We start from the raw sequence: 25307 nt of genomic DNA, 5'->3' as shown, positions 1-25307 counted from the left end.
TAAAGATGTGAAATTATGAAATTTTTCAGAATGAAAATAAAACTTTTAATTTTCTCTTTTCAAATGCATGTTTCTGTTATCATTTCCCAAGGTAATCTCTTTTAATCATATTTGTAAAAATGTCAATACTAAAGTTTTATTTAAAATAGAGACACCTTGGGACATCTCTGAATACTCTGATTTATTGATTTAAATTACTTTGCTGGAATTTAAAGCCACTTTTTGGCATATATTTACTTAACTGAATGCATACCTTCCAGCTTATATTCCTCTGTGTTTGAACCACGGGTAATTCTCTGTTTCTACTCAGTAAATAAATGATATAGAATAGCAAAATCAGAAAATGTCCAAATAACTTAGAGGATAACATTGTAAGACTTTCTCATTCGTATTTTGTGGGGGAAAGTTAATTTAGGTGAAGATGAAGTCTGTAGATTGGTACTGAAGATTTAGTAGCTCTAGGATCTTTGAAAAATATTGTGTATCAAAATTTATTACTTCTGAAATGTTTGTAAACTATATGACATTTCTTCCACATAGCTTGTTTTGCTAAAGAAAGAGGTAGTTATCAGCATACAACTTTGAATTCATTAGATATTTCAAAAACTTTAGTAATTCGAAGGAACAGAACACTAATAAGTATCTTAGTAACAAAAAATTTGGCAAAGACAATGTCATTAGTCACAGTGTCATGGGTTGTGTATGGAATTAAGTCTCTTTAGTGCTTTTAAAAAGAGCAGAAAGACGTTTGTGTATAGTGTCTCATTATCAGACATTCATATAGGTATACCTCAAGTCTCTGAGATTTCCTTTGTGAAGAGGTATCATTTGTAAATTATGACCTATGAGTAAGAGCATGTAAATACATAGGAGAAATGTTAAAATGCTTTGTCTTGTGAAGGATAGTAACTCTGAAAATATTTTAATAAATGTCCTACCTTCCTGCCTTTAAATACAGAGATGCTTTTATGTATTTCTGAATTCAACTGTGACAGAGGTGAAGAAGGTCTGGGTTGATAGGCTTAAATTCTTACCTCTGTGCTTATTTATAACTTTTATATATTTGGGACTATAGAGTAGAGATGCTTTTCATATGCTTGTCAAATAATTCACCAGCTCTTGTCTGGAATTCAGCTAGGGCAAGTCCCAAAAGGGTCAGAGACAACTTCTTCCCTCTGTGTACCAAGAGGAAAGGAAGTCTCTCCTCTCTTCAGTACCAACTCTTCTGCACCTAAACCAGGCAACCCATTGTTCAAGGACCTGTCCACTTATGTTACCCTTCTCCTAAGAACCTCTGGTGTCAGTTTTGACCTGATCAAAACTATTACTGTCCCCATCCACAAGAAAGCAGACCCCTCTGGCTTTTCACACTTGGGGTTACCTTTAAGATTGACTTGAAAAATTTTAATACTGTTGTGTTGTATATAAAATACATTTCAATGTACAGGTTAAGGATTACGTGTAAACTAGTAAGTGATAAACTAGTAATTTCTTAGAGAAACTGACTTTTGCTACCTTGGCCAGTAAGGAAGATATTAGTAATTCAGCATATGCGAAAAACAGATTATCTATAGCTAGTAGTAAGATATATTTTGTGTAAGATGCATATGGTGGTTTTTAAAGGTCCATTCTAACTAATGAACATAATATGAATGAAATATTTCATTAAAATATTGAGGAAAAGAAACTTGGACCATTCCCAGCCATGACAAAATATTTTTTTGGGGGGGAAAATCCACTTTAACAATGTTTACATAATGTGTATGATAAAGCAGAATCTTTCATTGACAAATAAAAACTATATCCACTTTTATATCTTTGTCATAATCATATCACTATGTCTATAGGTCTGGGGCAGTGAAGACACAAATACTATTTTTAAAAATATTCACTTATAAGATAGTTACTTGGTATTTGAAATAAAGAATGTCTATTATAGGTTTGGTGTCAATTTTATTACATTTAAAGAAAAATTTAATACTACATCCTGGTTTTACATACAAAACTAAACTCCCTCTGCATTTCAAGGTACTTTATTGTCTCTGAAACATGTATGTTCTCATGTCTCTATATCATCTCAGTAGTCAAGTTATTAACAAATATTGTGTCTACAATTTTAAGGCACCTTATTGATTTCAGGTTTATCCAGACAAATAAGACTCAGTTTTTATTCTCAAAAGAAAATTAAAATAACCCTCAAAATCCAGTTTGTGAGGGTAGGTGGAGAGGAATTGGGGTGGAGGAAAAGTACATATCTTTAAGAAGTGGTGTGTGAAAAAAATTATATTAGAGAGATACAAATAGTGTGCTATAAGATTCACAAGAGGAAAATATTGTTCTAGCTGTCAGAGGCTTTATTGTGGATATTGCATTTAATATGAGAGATTATGATAAGTAAGATTTTACATGTGGGAGAAAAATTGCAAGCAGAAAGAAGAGTGCTTTTGCAAAGACATGAGCAAGGTTAAATGCACAGTGTTTGAGGAGAACGTGTATTTGCCCCCCATCTCTTCCACCCATACTGAACCACTGAAATTGACTCAAACTAGTGGTACTTTGTCTCATGACTTTCTTTACTCCCTCATCCTCCACATCCCCTTCACCTGTCCAACTCCTAAGAAATTCACCTTAGACTATTATGAAACCTACCGCGAATCAAGAGATGCCCTTGCTGGGGGATTCAGATGCACCCTATGTCTTTGGTTACCTGCTCATCCCACCCTGCTCAGTAATGAGGCACAGACTGTGCTGCATGCACCGTATTACCCATAATGCATGGAAGGCACATAAGACTTAATGATTTTATAAATTATAATATCTAATCTTAACTTATTGAACAGCTAAAATAGGCTAGACATGAGTGAGTCACTGCCTTCAAGAGGCTCCTTCTATAGTGCAGCGGTTCTCAAAATGTGGTTCCCAGACCAGTAGCATCAGCATCACTTACTAACTTGCAAAACAAACACACAAGCAAACAAAAAACATGCAATTTTAGGACCCCACCTCAGACCTGATGGATCAAAAATTCTGAAGGTTAAAACAGCAGCTTGTGTTTTAACAAGCCTTCCAGGTGATCTAACACATGCCAGTTTGAGAACCACATTAAAGAGAAATAATAGGAGACAGCTATGGCCACATTGCCCAAAGGCTTATTTGAGGAATTGATTTTTTAGCTGGCTTGAAGGGAAGAACACTCACACTGTAGCAGTATTTTGGAGCTGCAAAAAAAGTAGAATCAGAAAGACTAGTTAGAAGTGTGTTGTAAGTCTAGCAATCGGTTATTCAAACCAGAACTAAGGCATTGAGAATAGGCATTAGTTGCTAGGATCTATTCTTTAGGACATGTGGATATAAAAAGGGAGGGACGGTTCTAGGTGAGTTCATATTCCAAACTTGAAAGGGTAATGGGGAACTTTTTGTTGTTGTTGCTGTTGAATGAAAGTAGGGATAATGAGTTTGATTTTAAGTGTTAACATTCATTTGAACTACCATGGAGTTATTTAGAGGAGGATGCTTGCTCTCATAGTGCCTTGTGCTTTAGAATCAAAGATTTGAATGTGAATTCTGGCTTTACCACTTACTTTATTTGTAATCTTGACAAAGAAAACAATCTCTTTTTGCTCAAGTTTCTTCACACGTAAAATAGGTTTAATACTTTACCTCATAGGGCTGTTGTAAGAATGAAAATACATATAAATAAAAGGAATGTAATATAGATATCAAGAATTTAGCATAATGAATTAATGGCACTTAATTTTACAGTAACCATTAGTATAGATGAACTGAACTGTTGGAAATATGTCACTAGAGTTCTTTATAGGAAGCAGGAATGGTTAGAAAGATTTGAGTGTCATGCAGAAAGTTGTTAGTAGAAGCTCTAGGAAGAGAAGAGATTATTGTAAGACCACATTAAATATTAGAAAGAGGTCTAATACTGAGCCTAGAGGAAATACCTTACATTTATTGATTGTGAGGAAGAAGATAAGATAGAGGGCATTAATCAGAGATGGACCAGGACCACATTCCTTTACTTAACCTAATCTGTTGTCATAACATCTATTTACATTTTCCTACCCATTCTGTGTATTACTATCAGAATGTATTGTGACTTTGGAAATCTAATAATTTAGCCTGTGCAAGAATATTAAAACATCTTTTTTGGTGTTGAGCTCAATATTTCACAGATTATCCAATTCCTTTTTGGATCTCTTTGATTATTAAGTTTTTTTCATTTGTATTCATAATCATTCTCTCTTAAGATTTTTTTTACCTTATTTAATTCCTTCCCATTTTAGTGGATTATACTCCTATATTAGTGTGCACTAGGATCCCTTCTTCATTCTATCAAAGCTGCCTCTAGCTCCAAATTCAGAGAGATTTTCATTGAAGCCAATGTAAAGAACACTTTTAAATAATTTTTCATGACTATTTATATCTTCACATGGTTTCTAATTCAGGTCTATCATGCCTAATATTTTAAAACTATAACCAGTAACTTAAGTGAAAAAAATGGAAATCTAATCTTGAAAACTGACTAACATGCATTCATTTATTTTATCTATTTTGATGTGTATGCTTTATATAATTACATTGAGCTACTACCATAGGGGCTCCCAATTTTTTTTAAGTTGTAACATACTTGCCTCACTTTATCATACCATCTATTCATGTCCACCATAATCTGTCAATCATAAGAATCTCACTAGTAATTAAAGACAAATTAAGTTCATCAATTCACTACACTTTATTATATGGCTAAAGATATCCTCTGTGAAGAGGATATCACAAAACCAGGGCTGGGAATCATTATTCCTGAAGCTCTAGGACCATGTCATATTTGACCTTGAATAGAACAGAATACAGTCTGATAAATGAGTGCAATTGTTAAGAATCATATATAGTAGAGAAGATAGACAGTAGTGATGAAATGATCCAAATTATAGAGTTTGAGAAAGTACTAAGAAATAAGGAATATTTGAATAAGAGGCATGAGATTTGCTTGTTGTTTATGCATATACAAGTATTGGGATGGGACCGATACAGCTAAAACTTCCTTTGTTATTGAAAAAAAAAAGGATATACAAAGTCTGAATTAGTCAACCAGCTTTATTATCATTCAATAATTTTTATGTGAAACTGACTTAACACTTAGGTAACTACTGAAATCATTCATTGAATCAATAATCAATAGATGAAATGGCTCTTGACTTACTGAGCACAACTGAATAATAACTGTTTTTATTTTGCTAATCCTCTAGAAGTATAATGCACAGAGCAGATACGATTTCCCCATCACTACCTTTTACTGTTTTAAATAACATTTTCTTTCTGGTTTTGACATTTTATGGAAATTTTCCATCTATAACAGACAGTCCTAATTAGGTAATTCATGAATTTCATGATTTTCTCATTGGAATATTATTATTCATGAAATAGATACACTTATATTGTTGATTTTTTTTAAAATAATGTGTTTATTGCCAAAAGTTTAGGAATAACATTATAAAGAAAATATATATTGTATTCTTTACTCCCCTTTAATATAATCATTGTTAAAGGTGTTGTATAAATATCTTTCTATGTTTTTTATAGATAACTTTTTTTACAAAAGTAGAATTTAATTAAATTTTCTATTTTGGGACTTAATTTTTCCACACAACAATTTTTCTATCCCTTACTAATGGACATTTACATAATGTAAAATTCTTGATTGGCTTAAACTGTATTCCAACACATATGTTGCATATTTATTTACTTTTATCCAATCATTTCCTTATGGTAGTAATGGAAGTAGAATTTGGGAGCCTAAGTTATATACTTCATATGGATCTTGATATATATTTGTTTACTTTGTTTAAAATATCTTTAATGTTATCTCAGTGAGAGTAGTAAGGCTGATTAAAAAGTAGTAGCCCTGGCCAGTTGGCTCAGCAGTAGGGCATCAGCCTAGCATGTGGAGGTCCCTGGTTCAATTCCTGGCCAGGGCATATAGTAGAAGTGCCCATCTGCTTCTCCACCCTTCCCCCTCTCCTTCTTCTCTGTCTCTCTCTTCCCCTCCCACAGCCAAGGCTCCATTGGACCAAAGTTGGCCCAGGCACTGAGGATGGCTCCATGGCCTCTGCCTCAGGCACTAGAATGGCTCCAATTGCAATGGAGCAACACCCTAGATGGGGAGCATCGCCCCCTGGTGGGCATGCCAGGTGGATCCCGTTTGGGCGCATGTGGGAGTCTGTCTGTCTGCCTATGCCCCCCCTTCTCACTTTGGAAAAATACAAAAAAAAAAGGTAGTAAATTTATATAATTTTCTGCTATTAAATAGCATTCAGCTATAAAATTGAAATGTAATCAAATTAATTCCTCATCCAGAAAATTCTACTTTTTCATAAAAAAAAATTCTACTATTTGGAATTGTGTGTCAAAAAGAACAATGAAGAGTGTGAAGGAACAGGATAAACAGTTTGCACTGAACTTTACACAGGGAAACACCATCTAGCCTTAAATCTTTTATTTAACTAGTCAGTGATTATATCATAAAATAAAATGAAAGAAGTTGGTAGATTCAAATCAATGTGTAATTCATCAAGAATGGATATGCTGAAAAATGGTCGTCTTATTTTTAATGTAGTTAGCAATTATTTGAATAATTAAATGATAAAAATGTGGTTATCATTAAGAAGTTGCTCATAAACTCTTGGTATAAACAGTATGTTTTCTCGTCCAAATCTGGAACTCAAAATCTGCTTCACAGATTGTTTGGCAAGCAAAATGAACACTTGGATTTGAACACACTTTGCTTCGATTCTTGGCTGATAGAAGTGGCTGTCGGGACGCTGCTTAGCTATCAGAGTAATCAGACTTCGTGTAATTACCTATGGGCACATAATAATCCCACTTATATATAATAGGAGCATTTGACCAATTCTATTACTTTAGTTAATGTACTTTAATGTGACTTTTTTTTTCAAAAATTGGCAGATTTTTATTCATATTAGGCAAGTATCTAATAATCGTTTTGATTTATATCTGAGAAGCCTTGAGGTTTTAAGCATTATATCATCTCACTTCTTTATTGTCCTAACTCTTTCTCTTCACCATGACTCAATTCAGCTATAGTAGAGGTTATAATTTAAATGAATTCTCATTCATTATATAAACAAAAATCTCACATTATTCTACAGTGGCTGCGGTTCAGAGTACATCTTTATCATAGTCTCTGGGGATCTGTGCTGCTTTTGGTGGAAGCACTCATTCTGCCCAGCTAGAGCATTAACTTCCAGGCAGAAAAATGAGTAGCAGACAAAGGCACCCATTTCCTTTTACTTGAGTGCCTAAGAAGAGACTAGGATCACTGTTAAGACCATTTGCTCCAACCTCCTTGCAATCTAGAATAAATTTTGACCTAATACATTTATATAACATATCCTGGAAAATCTAATACATTAGAGTTGTGACAAAAGTTTCTTTCTTTTAAATGTTAAATGTATTTTTAATCCTTGAAATAATAAATAGCTTGAATGTGTTTTTTTAAAGCATAGTTTTAGGATTTCAGTTACCTGATAACTGCATAACTAATCTATCTTAAAAGGAAACTAACAAAAATTATTATATGTTCAAAATATTAAAAGGATGATGAGTGAAATAACTTAATGGATAACAGTTGAGCCATTTTTGAGGTGACATTTAAATAGTATGTCTTCATTAAACATAGCACATGATATTTTAAGTTTACAGAGTCGTTTGGAACACATTTTCAATAACTGCTGCATTGGAGTAGTATTACTTTGTCATTTTTTATTCTATCTTATAACATGGTAAAGGTTTGTTTTGTTGATGCTATCTCCCATGCATCAGAATGTTGCGCTGGCGTGTCAGTACTGGCTATTGGTAGTATAATGTCAGTCTAATCTTTAGACACTCATACCATATGTCTCTAAAAGATGGTGTCGAGAAAGCATGTGTAGTTTCTCAGCTCGGGACATTGCCAAATCCTTGTTTTCAGGCATGCAGCTTTTAAAATTGTACTTGTGTATAGAGTGTGGATCTAGACCTTGTGCAGTATTAATGATGACATTATTTCTTTAATTCTCTCTGCTTTGATGTGGTAAATGTCCGTTAGCTTATCTGATGGCGATATTGGACTCTAATGCAATAACATGGTTAATCAACTCGAAGATAAAATTTCTTTCTTATGTATATATCTCCTGAAAATTTGTAGGATGGTACACCAATTATGTGATTTTCTTTTCTTTTTTTTTTTTTTTACTAATCTTATTAAAGGGGGAGAACATTAAATCTTTGAATACTGTATCTCAATTTTATTGTAATGATTTTGCTGGTTACCAGGTGGGGTGGCAGTTGAAAAATTTGGTGAATGCACTACGAGAGGACCCGAGTGGTGTTATCTTAACTTTGAAAAAGCGACCTCAGAGCATGCTTACCTCAGCACCAGCTTTACTGAAAAATATGAGATGGAAGCCCCTTGCTCTGCAGGTAATGAAGCTTAATCATAAGTCATACACCATCATTTTAGCCATAGATTATCTCAGTACTGCTTCTTTATTGTGCCTCATCTCAGCAGCATATGGATTAATCTTGTATGCTTTTGAAAATTTGTTTGTGAAATGATCTCTTCACAGCTTATTCGAATCACCTTAATTGTAGTGAAATAAGAAAGTTTCTGTAATTAAAACCCAAATAATAAAGAATTTAGTCTTAATCTATAAACATTTAAAAGCAAAATTTCAAACAAACCCTAAGTTATTTCAGCCCAAATATGGATAGAAATAAAAAATGAGAGGTTTCAGTTTCAATATAATCTATTTAAAAGTTATCCCCATAGTCACTTCTTGAAAAAACTAGATAATAGTTTATATAATTTTTAAAAATCAGGTCATAAGACAGTAATAGTTATTTATTAATAGTAGGTAAAGGAAATTTTAGATAGAAATTAAAATGCACCAACCGATCCTGACTGATCATTTGTCTCTTTTCCACCCTCTAGGGTGGTAAAAATAGAGAAATCGTTGCATTAGAATTTCTGCATTTTTCTTCAGCATGAAACTTCACCCTAAATATTACTCTGGATGTTGATAAGTTATATTCATTAGGAAGCTGAGTTATCTTGGAAGTTACAAATATATAATTCTGGTTGATGAAAGACAGGAAAGCAATACATTTTCTGCCATTTCAGTCAGGATATAATCTTGAAACAATCATAGAAGAAATTTTGTCCTTCATAAAACCTGCATTTTAAAAATAGGAGACTATTACCTTTCTTAGAAGTATAATTTTAAATAATTTAAATTGCCAATTGAATAAAACACTGCCCATTCATATTAACAAGAAAAGCAGTATATGAAAATATCATTGTTATCACTGCTATATAAATTTGTATTAAGTTCTATATTAGTACCTTATACCATTCTTAAATTTTTTCCCTAAAATCCTAAATTCTCCCATATACATGAATGCCCTTATAGATCATAATGATTTCTAATTATTTAAAACTTTACTACTTAATAACCTCAAATTTTCATTATACTTGAGTAACAAAAACATAACATTTTCTAACATTAAATCATTAAATTTTTAATGTGAAACTTTCTAACTTTCAAATTAATATATGTAAAACTGTATTAGTATTTCCAAATACATTTGACTTGCAGTATATTTATCATTAAAGATTTTTGATAGTCATTAAAGTTCAAAGTTCAATGTTTGACTCATCAAGCCATAGATTAAAGCTCAAACTTTACCATCACATCATTTTATTTTCTTGCTGCATTATAAGTTGCTTTGTTGTTCTACTCTGTAGTTTTCTATTGACATGTCTTCCCTAAAGAGCCTTCTTCAGTGTCTGAAGGTGGGAACCCTGAAGAAGAGGCCCACACTTTCAGCTTTTAGGTTTTCTTCTCTATGTATGTGTAGTTAAATTTACATTTTTTTCTCTAGTCTCTTCTATTTCACATTGAACACCAAAAAGACATTAGTTTCTTGTTGATCCACGAACTTGGAGGGAATCTCTCTAGAAAATAAATTGGTAATTTGGTCCCCTTTTATACTCCTTTGCACAAGCTCAATCTGGAAAATTAAGGTAATGGCAGTTAATCACTTTTATATAAAATGTTAAAATTATTAAAAGACCAACGTTTCTTTTCTGCAATATATACATTGGTATGTGTGTTCAAAGCTGGAGAATAAAGACTTCAATTTTTAAAATTATCTCACATCATTCCTTAATTATAATATAATTATAATAGATTTTTAAGGTACTATTTCTAGGTCAATTCCCAAATGCCAAGAAATGTGCCTCATAAGATCACTATAATTATATTTACTCGTCATTGCCTATTCATTTACTCTGAGTGTATTTGTAGCTTTGCTTTTTCAGAAGGCTGAAATGGGATTTATCTACAAGTGCTTGTATGCATTGACATTTTTGTAAATATGTTATTTCAACTGAATTTAGTTCATCTGATATGTATTGTCTAAGCTCAATGCCTTATAGATAAACAATACTGTTGGGGGGGGGGAGAAACCTGCTTTCAACTTCTTGGGAAATTGTTTCAGAGGTTGTCTTCCTTCAGAGCAAAAAGAAGTGTATTTATTTTTCTTATTGTTTTATTGAGTTTATTGGGGTGACATTTTAACTAAATACTTTCTAGTGATGGTTCAACAAGATCTTAGGAGTAAGTCCTCTAATATAAACCAGAACCACCAGATAGATCCCCCTGGAATCGATTCTGAAGACCTGAAATTGTATCATCACAGAGTCTTTCTTGGTCTTAAGGCTTTGGCCTGTGCTAAAATACAAAGACACTGGAAGTGTAATGGAAACTATCTGGTCAGAATATTTATAAAGTGTAGATTTTGATACACCCATAGATGTACAAAACTCTGGGTTCCAGTATCTGGAGATTGAAGGTAGACTGCCTCCAGAAGGAGAAAAGTCAAAGAAATAGTGGGATGGTCTTGCAGGTGGTTTTGGATTCTTTTGTGACTTTGCCTAAAGCCACATATTTTTCCTAGTGGCTGAAAAATGACCTCAGATGTGGAACAAGTGGTTAATCCTCTGTGCAGACACAAGTATCATTCTTATTGTATTCTTGCTTCTGGTATGTGTACAAATATTGGCGCTAAAATGCTCATCAACTCATCTAAATATAAATATTCAATGGTCAAACCTGAAGAATTAGACATGAGGTCATTTTTTTTTCATGGAGTATACCATTGTTCTAGTAAGAATTATTTTAAATAGAAGTTACAAAAAGAAACAATCTGTGGCATTTATTTAACTCAATGTGTTTATTTCACTTTTTCCATATATCAGGTTTAATTTATCTACTAGCATTTTTAAATAAAATATGGCCAAGTTAGTATAGCATGGAGGTAGACATTGATATACATCTTACAATAAACTATATTCTATCTCAGGGGTCCTCAAACTTTTTGCACAGGGGGTCAGTTCTCGGTCCCTCAGACCGTTGGAGGGCTGGAGTATAAAAAAACTATGAACAAATCCCTATGCACACTGCACATATTTTATTTTTAAGTAAAAAAACAAAACGGGAACAAATACAATATTTAAAATAAAGAACAAGTAAATTTAAATCAACAAACTGACCAGTATTTCAATGGGAACTATGCTCCTCTCACTGACCACCAATGAAACAGGTGCCCCTTCCAGAAGTGTGGTGGGGGCCGGATAAATGGCCTCAGGGGGCTGCATGTGGCCCGCGGGCCGTAGTTTGGGGACCCCTGTTCTAACTTAAGGAATAATTATTTTTTAAAACTAACAAGGAAATAATTTGTACCTATACAAATAAAACATAACCTTGTTTACCGTAAGGTAAAAGACTGTTAAGAAATATCACATGTTTTAATGAAAGAATCTTTATTCTATTGTCAATCAACTGCAATGATGAGTTTTGATTTGGAATTTCTTTGAGAAATCATTCATGGAATTATAGCCAAATAAACAAAAGCATACAATTTAGCTTCATGCTCATAGAGCAATTTCATTAGTACATTCAATGAAATTTGGCAACTCTTTTGTTAAATTCTTAATTTCTCAAAGATTTTACAATAGAACTGAAAGATAATTTAGTCAAATACTACAAGGAGATTTAATCTGGAATTGAATTCGGTTGCCATCTGCATCCACTTACAAATAGTAGAGATGTTTCTTCCTAAATAGAACATTTTTTTCTAAGAAAGCAATCCCAAGATTCTATGTTTTCTGAGATGTTTTTAAAATCATGTCCTTAGTAACACCCTCTACATATCCTGGATTTTGGTAAGCAGAGTGATTGCTTATGGTTAAGTTCTTCCAGTTCAATGAAAAAAATTCAGGCAACTATGGATAAACCTTAAGGTATATTTTTTGATGTTTGTGGTTTTAAATTAATGTGTCAGGAATATCCATGGGTGGTGTTATTTTCTTCTTAAAAGAGATATATGGCTGGATACTGACAAGAATGTGATTGAAATCATGACTTGGGATCAACAATTTTTTAAAACACTAAGAACCCAGCAATTTTTGGTGAGAATACATCTCAGAAATGACCACTAAAATCAATGCTCCTATTCAATATACTGATACAGTTTCATTAAACACATTTTTATATAAAATAACATTAAACTGTATCATTAGACTAATGTTTCTAAACTGCATTCTAGTCCATAAATCTTATATCTTGTGATAGTTTCTTGTGTAGTTTTGTGCTTTTAATTTAAAACTTTGCTTTGCATTTTTAAAGGATATTCAACTTTGAGCAAAAAATTAAAGGGGGAGCAAAGTCATAGCAGTTGATTTTATCTATCAACTGGTATAACCACTGAAGAAAATTAATTGATTTGTTGTATTTCAAATATAGATAATGAATGGTTGAAAGTCATTCAGTAAAAATAAAAAAACATAAGCAATAGTAAAATTTATTTTAATATCAAAGTTATGGTCAGGATGACTAAAATAATTATTAGTTAACAAAATGTATGTTTCTGAGAGTTTTGTTTTAAATGTATGCTTTGAAAATAACTAATATTAGGACACTAGAAAAGAAAATTAATTTAAGCTAAAATTGTATTTGTACTGACTGGGAGGCAAAAACAATTATATGTGTTACATGTTCAAATTAGTATATAGCTGCAAGCAATTGTCACATCAAATTTTCGTTCACCAATGTTTAAGCAGATTAATTAAAGGATCTCAATCACATTTGTCTTTCCAGCTAAATGCTTTGAAAATGTTAACGCTGACTATAAAAATTACTTTGCAGTTTCTTTATTCTTTAGTTTCTCATTCTTTCTTTAGTTATTGTCCTAAAAATGAAGTTGACTAATTCAAAATAATCAGAAGTCCAGTTTTAATGTTGCCGTATTAACTATGCCAGTATGACTAGAGAGCACAAGAATAAACACACGAGTCGTAGTCTCAGTACAATGTGCAAAATGTGAAAAATCAGTGGAAAAAGCCATCTTGTCATGTGGCTCTGAGGTCTATATTAGTTGTATATTGTGTAACCATCTATCTATCTATCTATCTATAAATATATATATTATGCACATATGTCTGTACTTTTAAACATATACAGATACGGTTTCATGATTAAATTCATGGTCAGAAAAATAATGTTTGTTTTCTTGTTAGTTTTATAGTAAAGGGAAGATTACATGCTTATAAAAGAAGACTCGTTTTGTATTTACAAATTTGTATTCTAGGAAAAACTGAAAAAACTGAGAGTGGGAGAATTTTGACTATATATGTTTCACTTAGGTTCTTTTCAAATGATTTTCTACTTAAAAACTTAACCAGGAAAAGCATGTCCAATAATTTTCCAAATTAAGCCCAACATTGTTTATGTGGTCAAGAAACTTACAAGATTATATGCAACATCTTGCCTTCCAAGATCCAGAATACATTTTCTCTGAAGCATTTGTTTAGATGATTAAGAAGGGAATGGCTAACATAAAACAATATCCTGGTACTTGTGTTGGGAATTGCAATAAAAATGTGTTTGAACTGAGTAAGGACTTGTGTGAATGTTCTGTGCTAGAATAATGGGGTATTGTGATGCATTTGAGTCTGTGATTATTCCTAAGAATGAGTAAAATAAATGGCCGGGGGTTATACATGATGTAACCATCCCAATTTCAAGGAGTGCTTTCCTCCTGGAAGGCAAAACAAGCTCTTTGTCATTTTTACATTAATGAATTTTAGAGATAACTACATAACATGTAATGCACTGTCAATCTTGGGGCTGTCTTTATGTCATTGGTTTCATCAAGACTTTCTATAGCTCTGTGAAAGCTGGGTCACTCACTAGACAGAGGGACAACTAAATTATGATGTGCTTGCCAAGAGTCGTTAAAATGTAAAGTGTTTCAAGTAAAACCTCAATGTCAAATGTAGTTTCTTTAATATGGAAGTTGCTTTCCTGTAGTCCTTAAGACATTATGGGTTTCAGAGGTACAGTGATCTCTTGCAGATATGCTCAATTATCTTAGCGATGTTAGAATTGGGGACACAGGGAAAAGACCTGAGCCATCAGAGGATTTAAGTGAGATTTCAATGATCCCTTACAAAAATTTTATTTTACAATAATCACAATCGTCCAATGATGTTTAATCTGGATGAGTAGGATATTATTACTAAAGCATCCTTCCTGATTGAGAGGAAGATTTGTGTCAGATCTTATTGTTAGATATAATTTGAAAGCATTTTTATAGTTCACATTGACAATGTGAAAATGTATGTAATCTGAGTCCTTTTGACAGTTGTAAATTAACCATTAATTGACTAATATTATAAATGTACATTTGAATAGATGCATATGATAATTTTATTTAGGATTTGAATATTTTAATAGATGTATTCCAGTGCCCCACAGAAATCCATCATAGATTTGTTTTAGAAGAGTAACAACATACATGCAAGTGCATCTACCCTGCTGGAGCCTCTGGAAGGAGAGCTTTGTATCAGTGGGACGATTTAACTAAATGTTATGACAGCGTCCTTCCAGGAGATAAACCCCTTTGGATAGAATGCAAAATCGGATCCATATCAGACATACATGATTACATACCAGAGTGGATTAAGTTATACTAAAGCTTCATGCTTACTCCAGTGACAGATAAAGCCTTAAAAACCTTTGTATTTTAACCACAGTGGTGATAGATCTTAAATCTCTTCCCATACCGATTTTACCAATGTAAAAGAAAGAGTCAAAATGGCAAGATTAAAAAGAATTACCCTTTATTTCTACTCTTTTTTGTAAATTAAAAATTCTTTATGGTACAATGGTAACTGCTTTTCTTATACTACTTTATGAACAAATGATTGAAAGTAAATGTTGCCAAGATAGGAAAAGCTGTCCTTCTGCATTGCTATTCTTACTGGGAATATGCCTATTAAAATTTGAATTGAGTGCCAAAAGAACATCTTTATTTTTTTAATTTGAGGGAAGGTTCATTTGCCACTAGTAATATTTGCACTCACTTAAATATTGGTGAGAGATGTAATTTTAATGTCACTTGTTACAAGTAAGGATTTTACACTGGTAATTTTAGCTAATAGCTAAATTTATTTATTTATTCTGTGCTTGATTCAGTCAAGTTTTGCCTATCTTTCTAATGTTTTTAATTGCCTTTATTATTCTTTGCATTATTGAATGTTGTACTCTTTCCATTCTTGTCCAAAATTAGAAAAATTGCTAGAAATTATAATTTCAGATTATCACAGACTTCCTATTGGCATAAATAGCTATTTCCGTTTTTCCATGAAGCTTCAACTTGCCCATACTTGTTTTCCCATTGCTCAATGTCTTTTTTAAATGAGATTCTCAAGAATAGTGTTTACTTTTTAGCTTGGATTAGCTTCATAACATAGTACAATTAGTAGATAAAAATATACTGAATATATTTAATATTTACCATGCATTTTACTTGGTACAGGATATGCTGATTAATTGGATAATGTATGTATGATAAACAAAACAGTTGAAATGTTTTGTATGATTTACCAGTTAATAAAATAACTTGCAAGTTTAATTAAACAACAGGATTGACTAATTTTTTTTCTCTGAAATAACAAGTTGTTTTTTTTCAACCAGTTCAATTAATTGAACCAGCAGGTACAATCAAACATGTTATCTGTTTAGACATATTTTAGTCTTTTTCTTCTAGATATTTGTTAATTTAGCTAATCCTATTGACCAATGACATTAATAGCAACTCTTTGCTAAAATAGAAATGTAGAAAAAAACAGCAATTTGAAGGACGTTGACAAGACTAATATTTAAATTTCCTAGAAGGGGCAAGGCATAAGTATGCTATGTAGACAATCCTGGTAACAGTCCAGGCAAAATAAAATACTGTATTGATCCTTACCTTACATGTCAGGGGTATTTTAATATATGAATACTTGTAACCATTGACTCCTCTCCTTTGTTCTTCCTTTCTCCTCTTTCTCTAGGGAGGTAAGGATAGGTACTAACTTATCTACAGATGATAAAATAAAAGGCAAAATGTCTTCAAAATATAAAGTGACCCTAAAAGAGAAAAAAAGAGAATAAAATTTTGTTATATTATTTTTTCTAGACCTTATTTTTATATTCACTTGTAGTATTAGGGTATGATAAAATAAGAGAGATGTTAGAGTGCTTATAAAGCCTCCTGAATATAAATCTTCCTCTCACAGTCCATCTGTTGGCAAGTTTTGGAAAGTAATGTACTGTGTAATGAATGTTTTCTTTACATTTCTATAATGATGAAATTTTGGTCTGACTTATTTAATGTCATCATATTTAATACCAGACATCCTGACAGAGAGGAAAAGTTATAAACATAGTCACATCACAATGACTATACATATATAATGTCTAAATATTTTATCTAAATATCAATAACATATTATTCAAAGATCTGTGTAGAGGCATATAATACATCCATGAAATACAATTCTTTATTTCCTCAGATTTCATTTATACAGGTGACTCCTTATTACCTAAATAATCTCAGGATTTCCCATTGCCAAGATTTTTGTTTCTAAAGTACACATAGTTGCACTGGACACTATTCCAAAATAAACATGGTTAAACGTAGTCTCTACTGTGTATTTTTATAACATCTCAAAATTCCTCAACATATAAAGCTTCTTTTTTATATCATATGATTTGGAATATTATAGAGTCCCAAAATAAATGATCAATTACTTTTCCCTTATTTGTTTAATCTATTTCACATAGATTAAAGTTTAACCATCATTTGGTGGGGCATGTGATATCAAGCTATTACGAGGAACTGTGTATCAAGGAAGGTAAACAGTGTGCGCTGAGTCATAAACTATATAGCCTATCATACTGACCTACCTTATACATTGTATTTATGCTTGGCTTTTTAAAAACATATTATCTTTAACTGTACAAAGTATTGGTGCAATATAAAATAGTTGAAAAATGCCATTTTCTAGTATCCAGCAATACATGTTAAAGTAATACAACTGTGGGTCTATATAGATATTGCTCAAATTGTTTTCATACTGGGTAAAATGGCAACATCTTGTCATGTGAAGATACAGATCATTTGTGATCATTATTTTTGTGTTTGCATTTTCATTAAAATGCTTATTTTTAATGTTATTGTATACTGAGCTCATCAGTAAGACCTATAAGATAAACGTTAAAATTTGTGAATTTTGGTTTTTCTTCAGGATAAATTCTCAAATCACAAGATCATTTTCAAACGCTCTAAAGCAGGGGTCTCAAACTCAACTCAGCATGTGGGCCGCAGAGCAAGATCACAGCCATTCGGCGGGCCGCACTAGGTCTACAAATGGCAACTGTTACGCAACACTTTTCTCACTGCAGTTGAAAACAAAAAAAAAATCAGTACAACAAGCACAATCGTACATGCAGTTTACTCAGTGTCACAAAACGACCAGAAACTGTAGTTCGCATCACAACTGCTGTTAACTAAGCTAATATCTAGCTAGGATGCTAGAGAAATGAAAAATACAAGTAGGCCCCTAGGCTTACTTAATTTTATCCAAAATATTTTGAACTTTGTGGATTAGTCTGCGGGCCGCACAAAATTGTTCGGCGGGCCGCATGCAGCCCACGGGCCGTGAGTTTGAGACCCCTGCTCTAAAGCTTAGATTTGGGAGTGCTCTTAAGTTAATTCATCTTGATATATTGCTCAATTTAGTATATATACCATCTTAATTTTTAAATTTTTATACTTAAATACAGGAATTAAAATGAGATCTACAGATGTGCAACTAAAGATTATTTTAAACAATAAATGTGTGTGCCTATAAAAGGTGAAATGATTGTGTCACACTAATCACCATACTTTTTTGAAGATGTAACATAAAATGACTTGGAGAAGATAGTTGTGTTTATGTTTTTAAAAAAAGAGATTTTCCTAGAAAATGCTATCTCATATTGGCCTTTCATGCTCCATTTTCATAACCTTTTTTGAGAATCTGACATTCAGCTAACATAAGAGTATGGTGTATCTTTTTAGGGGAAAGATCTGAAATATCTTTCTTGTATATCAGGATATGAATGAGCTAATTCTTTTGAAAGTTGGTCTTTATTATCTTTCTTTCGAAGGTGGGGTTCTAACAAATCACATTTAATTTAAATAAGTTTCTGACTGTGATATAAATCTTCCCATTATGAAACACTACATGGTACTATATAAATAGCTCTTTTGTGGTTATACCATAGAATAAGGTGAGTTGGGAACTAAGTGGAAACCTCGAAGGTAATAACTTACCTGTTTTTGGAGATTCGAAGGAATACCCATGTGCTAAATTATATAACATGCTTCTTGATTTCAGCCAAGCGCAAAACTTTGCAGAAATAGATCATTTTAAAATGATAACTATGTGTCGTTGTTGTCGTTGTTGTTTTGTGTGTTGTTTGTGTGCGTATGTATTTTCTTTTTCATTTTAACCAGCCTCTTATACCTAGAAGTCCCACAAGCAGTGTTGCCACGCCTTCCAGCACCATCAGTACACCCACCAAACGTGACAGTTCTGCCCTCCAGGAGCTCTACATTCCCCCACCTCCTGCGGAACCATATATTCCCAGGTATAAAACGAATCGCCATGTTGTTCTAGACAGCTTCTAGCCAAAGGCTATCCTAAATGCATGTAAACTAAAGTAAATTCTCAAGGTAACAAACACCTTGAAGAGTTCCTTAGTTCAAACTTCTGAGTGCGTTCTTGAAGTCATTGCTTTATAGAGAATGCACTTTGGTTAATAACTAATGAATATTTATTAAACACTGTGCATTAAATATCTTATAAACGGCTCATATAATAGAAAAGAAAAAGAAAATACTATTAAATAGCAGTTAGGATTATAGTAAGACTTAAGTGAGGCTCTTTGGTGAAGAACCTCCTGGAAATCTCAAGTTACTTTGTAGCATGTCATACATTTTTTTCTAGAAGAGAAAGTTATAGGTAACTTTGATAACTTCTTAAATATATTTAATGAGGGAGATATTGTTTCGGATGATGATGAGAGTGTTTATTCCCCTGATATTTCTGTACCTACAATTTCCACTTGATTTAGCCCATTAATGTTTCTATAAGAAAGTAGAGAGAGTTTGCAGGATAATGACTTAAAGATTTCTGGAGGCTCTGTTCCCATTTCATTTCCAAATTCCTACTTGAAATTCCTGGCAGATACGGAAGAATAGAACTTGGTGCTGTAATGCACTCTGTCCAAAAGCATTCTGATATCCAGCTTTCTGAAATACAAAAGTTATGCAAAAGGATCAATACTAAGTGGGAATAATTAATACCAGTCACAAAGAATTTTATTCAGTTTTTAAAGTAGTTGTGCAGTCATTGAAAAACAAGAATTTGCAAGTCCAGTTTTCAAGCCATACTTAATATTAAATTTCTTTGATATATAAAAGAACTAAAATACCTTGTTTTTAATAATTTTTATTATTTTTTAGTACACCTAATGTTTCATTCTATTAGATAGGGTGATAATGACATATTACAATCTAAGTGTTTCGTGACAACACAGCATGTCCACAACTACTGTGTTGTCATTTAATAACACTGTAGTCAGTTTTATAAACATTTTAATTCTTTTTTTTTTTTTTGTATTTTTTCTGAAGCTGGAAACGGGGAGAGACAGTCAGACAGACTCCCGCATGCGCCCGACCGGGATCCACCCGGCACGCCCACCAAGGGCGATGCTCTGCCCACCAGGGGGCGATGCTCTGCCCCTCTGGGGGGTCGCTCTGCCGCGACCAGAGCCACTCTAGCGCCTGGGGCAGAGGCCACAGAGCCATCCCCAGCGCCCGGGCCATCTTTGCTCCAATGGAGCCTCGGCTGCGGGAGGGGAAGAGAGAAACAGAGAGGAAGGAAGGGGTGGGGGTGGAGAAGCAAATGGGTGCTTCTCCTATGTGCCCTGGCCGGGAATCGAACCCGGGTCCCCCGCACGCCAGGCTGACGCTCTACCGCTGAGCCAACCGGCCAGGGCAACATTTTAATTCTTATTCTTGAGAATTAAATGTTGTGGGGGAGAAATTTATGAAAAGTTATAATTTACTAAGCTGGCATTTCACAAATAACTTCTGATATATAATTTACAATCAGATGTAAAAAACTTGACTCAATATCCCAAACACAAGTTGCATTTTAATTCCACCAAGACAGTGTCAGACTTTTGAATACTCTTGCATGAGTAGCAATAAAAGCATATGTGTTTCAAATAAGAAGTGACATTTTGTTTCATTTTCAGTGTAATTGGAAATATTTTTATTTTACTACAAATGATTAAGAGGCCTTATTCAGAGGGCTCAGTGTACAAATAAACATCAAAAGATGATTTTTATCAAATCTCTACAGTTTTGTTAATGTTCTTTCCTTTTTTCTTGGCTAGGAAGGAACTTGTTTAAAGAAACACATAAAATATGTAAAATATACTTCAGGAAACAAAGAATAAAATGATTCAGTTCTCTCTTCTGAATGTGGTGTAAATATAATTAAAGAAATATATGGAAGTTAACAAAAAAACTTGAACATGCTATTGAAAAATACTGGCAAATGTAAGAGGTTGAAGTACCAATATAGAGGTACTTGTTTCGTCAGTGTTGTTTGAAAACTCCATACTTTTCGGTAAAATTCATAATTAGAATGTATTATCTCATTTTAATTGATTCAAAACTTAGTGTGTAATTTAACAAAATTTTCTAAATATATTTTGAGTTAAATTATTAGTTACACAGTCACATAATCGTTTTATATTGCATAGTCAGAATAACCCATGCATAAAAGTTCCTTTGTACCACTACCTTGTATAAATTATCTGCATTTTATGGTTTGACTTGAAGTTATAGTCATAAAAGTTTTTGCAGTTGCCATTCTTTTTATAGATACAGGCATGGTACTCCTCCCCCCCATTTTCTCATTTTGATTATAAATGTGGTCTACCTAATTTAAATAATCAGAGCATTTTTTTCTACATTACAATTTTTGTTTGTGTGGGATAGGCATTTTGGTGTTAATTTGAATTATAAATAATAAAAACTTTCTTGTCTTAAAACAAAACAAAACAGAAAACTTAAAAATGGTAAGCCTTGTCATCAAGTTAGGTAGAATTTTTTTCCATGTGGTTGATTCTTTGAACCCATTTATGCCAAAAAAGAGGTGCAAAAGTGCCTTTATCTAAAAGACAAAACACTCATGTGAAGTGAGTGAAATTTTGTCAGTTTTTACTATGTCTTGTGGCTATATAAAGTTTCATTATAATAGTCTATAGGTCAGTTTTATACTTAACCAAATTTCTTCTTACAAGATGAAGATCAAGAATTGATCAGTCTTTGAACAACTGTGAAGTTTAAGCACTAATTTCTCTTATGAATTATATAGTGACCCATTAAATATAAAGTCCATTACAGCAGTACTGTAAATTTTCAGTTCTATTAAGTCCCTTTTAGAGCAAAAATATAGGTTTCTTACACATATGTGTAGATATATAACATTGAGGAAAAAGTTTTTTTAGCCTGACCTGTGGTGGCGCAGTGGATAAAGCGTTGACCTAGAATGCTGAGGTCACTGGTTAGAAACCCTGGGTCTGACTGGTCAAGGCACATATGGGAGTTGATGCTTCCTGCTCCTCCACCCTTCTCTCTCTCTCTTTTCTAAAATGAATAAATAAAAAATATTAAAAGAAAATGAAAAAGAGAAATGTTTTTTAAATCTTTACAGCAAAATGAATTAAATGCAGTGACTTACTCAGGGGCTCATTGTGTGAATACACCTACAGGCACACACACTTATATACACAATTCATGTATCTATTTATTGCAATGTTTATTTTTGATTTGTACTTTTCTTAATTTAACTTCCTTTGAGTGAATTACATATAGACTTGTTTAACAAATCTTCCTTTTTGGTATAAGACGCCTCTTTCATATCATTACAGAGTAGATAATAACAGCCCTTCCGATTTTCTGCCACAAGACCTACCCATAGAAATAAAGCATGATGAATCAACTAGGGCCCACTCACCCTCTGATCTCAAGCTGCATTATCAGTTGTTTCACAAGCCGGATAGAAAAGTCTGTCCATTTATAGATAGGTATAACCTTCCAGTGCCATTAGTTTGCTAGGGCTAGCTCCAAGTTCATTGCAGTGTTAGTTTCTTTTTGATAGAAGAATAACAGTAACAAAATGATCAAATGATTTGTGAAGGAAAAGCTTTTAGCTAGCTGAAAATAAAATTCTGCCAGGATTTTATATTTATGTTATTTATATTGCCTAAGAACTAAGCTGAAAGTTGCAATTTAGTAATAAGCAATACTTTATTTTAAAAAATAAAAGAGGAAAGGGCAATGTAAGTGGTGATTTCACCTTGTGATGAGTTAAATACATAAGAAAACTTTCCAATTCTGTCAGTCTTGAGACTATTACTTACATATTTATTTATATTTCAAATACTAGGAATACTAGGAATATGGTTCCCTTCATTTATATTATACTATCGTATAGAACTATGGTATTTTGCTGAACTGAAATTCCTAGTTTAGAATTGACATTCGATTTATAAACTCATCACCATCTTATAAGATGCAAGATGTTGATTAAAAATTGTTCTTTTTATCTGTATTGTTATAATTCCATTCTGTTGATTTAAGATTTCAAATCTTGACACGACATAAAATTCAATTTTACCTGCTTTCATAGAATTCATGGCACTCTTTAGCGTAAAACTGGAAACAATCAAGAATTAAAAAGAAATAAAATTAATGATCCTAAAGGGAAGAAACATTGCATTTACATTCATAGTCCTATTCTTTTTTATATATATATACAGAGACAGAGAGTCAGAGAGAAGGATAGATAGGGACAGACAGACAGGAACGGAAAGACATGAGAAGCATCAATCATTAGTTTTTCCTTGCGACACCTTAGTTGTTCATCGATTGCTTTCTCATATGTGCCTTGACCATGGGGCTACAGCAGACCGAGTAACCCCTTGCTCGAGCCAGCGACCTTGGGTCCAAGCTGGTGAGCTTTGCTCAAACCAGATGAGCCCATTCTCAAGCTGGCAACCTCAGGGTCTCGAACCTGGATCCTCCACATCCCAGTCTGACGCTTTATTCACTGTGCCACCGCCTGGTCAGGCCATAGTCCTATTCTAATAGATAGGCTTTTCTAACAAAAATTCCATAGCTAGTCAGTGAAGCGTAAAATAAACAAGGTTCAATATAACCAGGCCTAAATGAATTATTTCTACGAAAATACCACTCACTGTGGGTCCAAGCACCTAGGCTGTGTGAGTAATGCCATATGTGAGTAAACTTGAGGGACCCCATAAATTATTAGAGAACTTTCTGTTTAGAATCCTATTAAAGAAAAAAAAATCAACTTGCCACCATTTTTTTCTTTTGATTGAATTTTAATTATGTAAAATATTTACATGACCCCAAATTCAAAACAATATAAAAAGATACATTAAAGCAAATGTTTTCATCCCTGCCCCATACACATTTCTCCATTCCTCCCCCATAGGGATCAGTTTTTATTAGTATTGTCTTATCCTTCCATTATTTCTTCTTGAAAATATAAACAAAACTCTATATTTACATTAATATTCCCCTTCACCTTTCTTGCAAAAAGAAAAGAGCATGCCACAGACATTGCTCTCTATCTTTTTATTAAATTTATGGGGTTGACATTGGTTAATAACTTGCCACCATCTGAAATATCATTCTTAAACTCTGTATTTTATCAAGTTTTTACACTCTCTCCTACAGAAATGTTGCTGATATGTAATGAAATTTTGGTATATCCATTTGGCATGAGTTCTGTCCAGTATATATTTTTACTATTAAATGATAGAACTGAGTTTAAATAATGAGAGTTATTATTTTCATTAAGGTTTATTTTAAATGAATAACAAGCTATTTGACAACCTTGCAGTATCAGTTTATTTAGAACTAATTTGATTCTTAAGGCTACAGAGTTCTTATAGAGGTATTCTTAAACACAAGTTTGTTTTTAAGCAGTGTAAATATTACCATGAATCAATTACCGGTAGGTGAAGTGGCAAAAGAGTTAGATTGTTGACATTTACCTACTGTCTGGAACACTAGCAATTTCTGTGCTAAGGTAATTTCCTTTATATGATATAGAAAATGGACTAGAGCAGGAGTTAAAAGATCCATGACCCATGACTAGTTGTATCGTTTATTAGCTGTGTGACCTTAGGCAACTCATTTAACCTCTCTGGGCCTCAACATTTTTTTTCCTACAAAATAAAAATCATTAAAAATTGCCCCATAAACCTCAGTTTGGAAAGATGAGAGGATATATTGTATGGGAAGGACATCATTACCATTTTAGATCCTCTCAGCCATTCTATGACCCTAACACTTTCCTACATCCTTCTTCACCCTTTTTTTTTCCTTTTAGGGATGAAAAAGGAAACCTTCCTTGTGAAGACCTCAGAGGACATATGGTGGGCAAGCCAGTGCATAAGGGATCTGAATCACCAAATTCATTTCTGGATCAGGAATATCGGAAGAGATTTAATATTGTCGAGGAAGATACTGTCTTGTATTGCTATGAATACGAAAAAGGGAGATCAAGCAGTCAAGGAAGAAGAGAAAGTACCCCGACTTATGGTAAGAGTTCTTAAGTTGACATAAGAACATGTTTGGAATGAGAATCTCAGTTTTTTTTTCCCATAGGCTTTTGACTTATGAAAATCACTTGATAATTTCTGTATTTTGTAATTGATCTGTATCTATCGTGCTTCTAAGTGAAATCTCAA

General features: G+C 32.9%; 1 protein-coding gene across 4 annotated transcripts in view; it reads left to right on the top strand.

Annotated features, from left to right (window-relative positions):
* The window catches only part of CNKSR2 (connector enhancer of kinase suppressor of Ras 2), a 257480-nt gene that overhangs the window by 132228 nt on the left and 99945 nt on the right, over window positions 1-25307 (top strand). For 3 of the 4 annotated variants that reach the window (XM_066248697.1, XM_066248698.1, XM_066248701.1), the window contains exons 9-11: window positions 8344-8490; window positions 18961-19094; window positions 24947-25158. In XM_066248697.1, coding sequence (XP_066104794.1) covers window positions 8344-8490; window positions 18961-19094; window positions 24947-25158 — 493 coding nt within the window. The remainder of the gene's footprint in view (window positions 1-8343; window positions 8491-18960; window positions 19095-24946; window positions 25159-25307) is intronic. The other variant, XM_066248700.1, reaches the window with a different exon arrangement.

This window comes from Saccopteryx bilineata, chromosome X (genome assembly GCF_036850765.1).
Source record: "Saccopteryx bilineata isolate mSacBil1 chromosome X, mSacBil1_pri_phased_curated, whole genome shotgun sequence".
Lineage (NCBI taxonomy): Eukaryota > Metazoa > Chordata > Mammalia > Chiroptera > Emballonuridae > Saccopteryx > Saccopteryx bilineata.
Note: the sequence above shows the minus strand (reverse complement) of the source record. Positions and strands in the feature narration are given on the sequence as shown.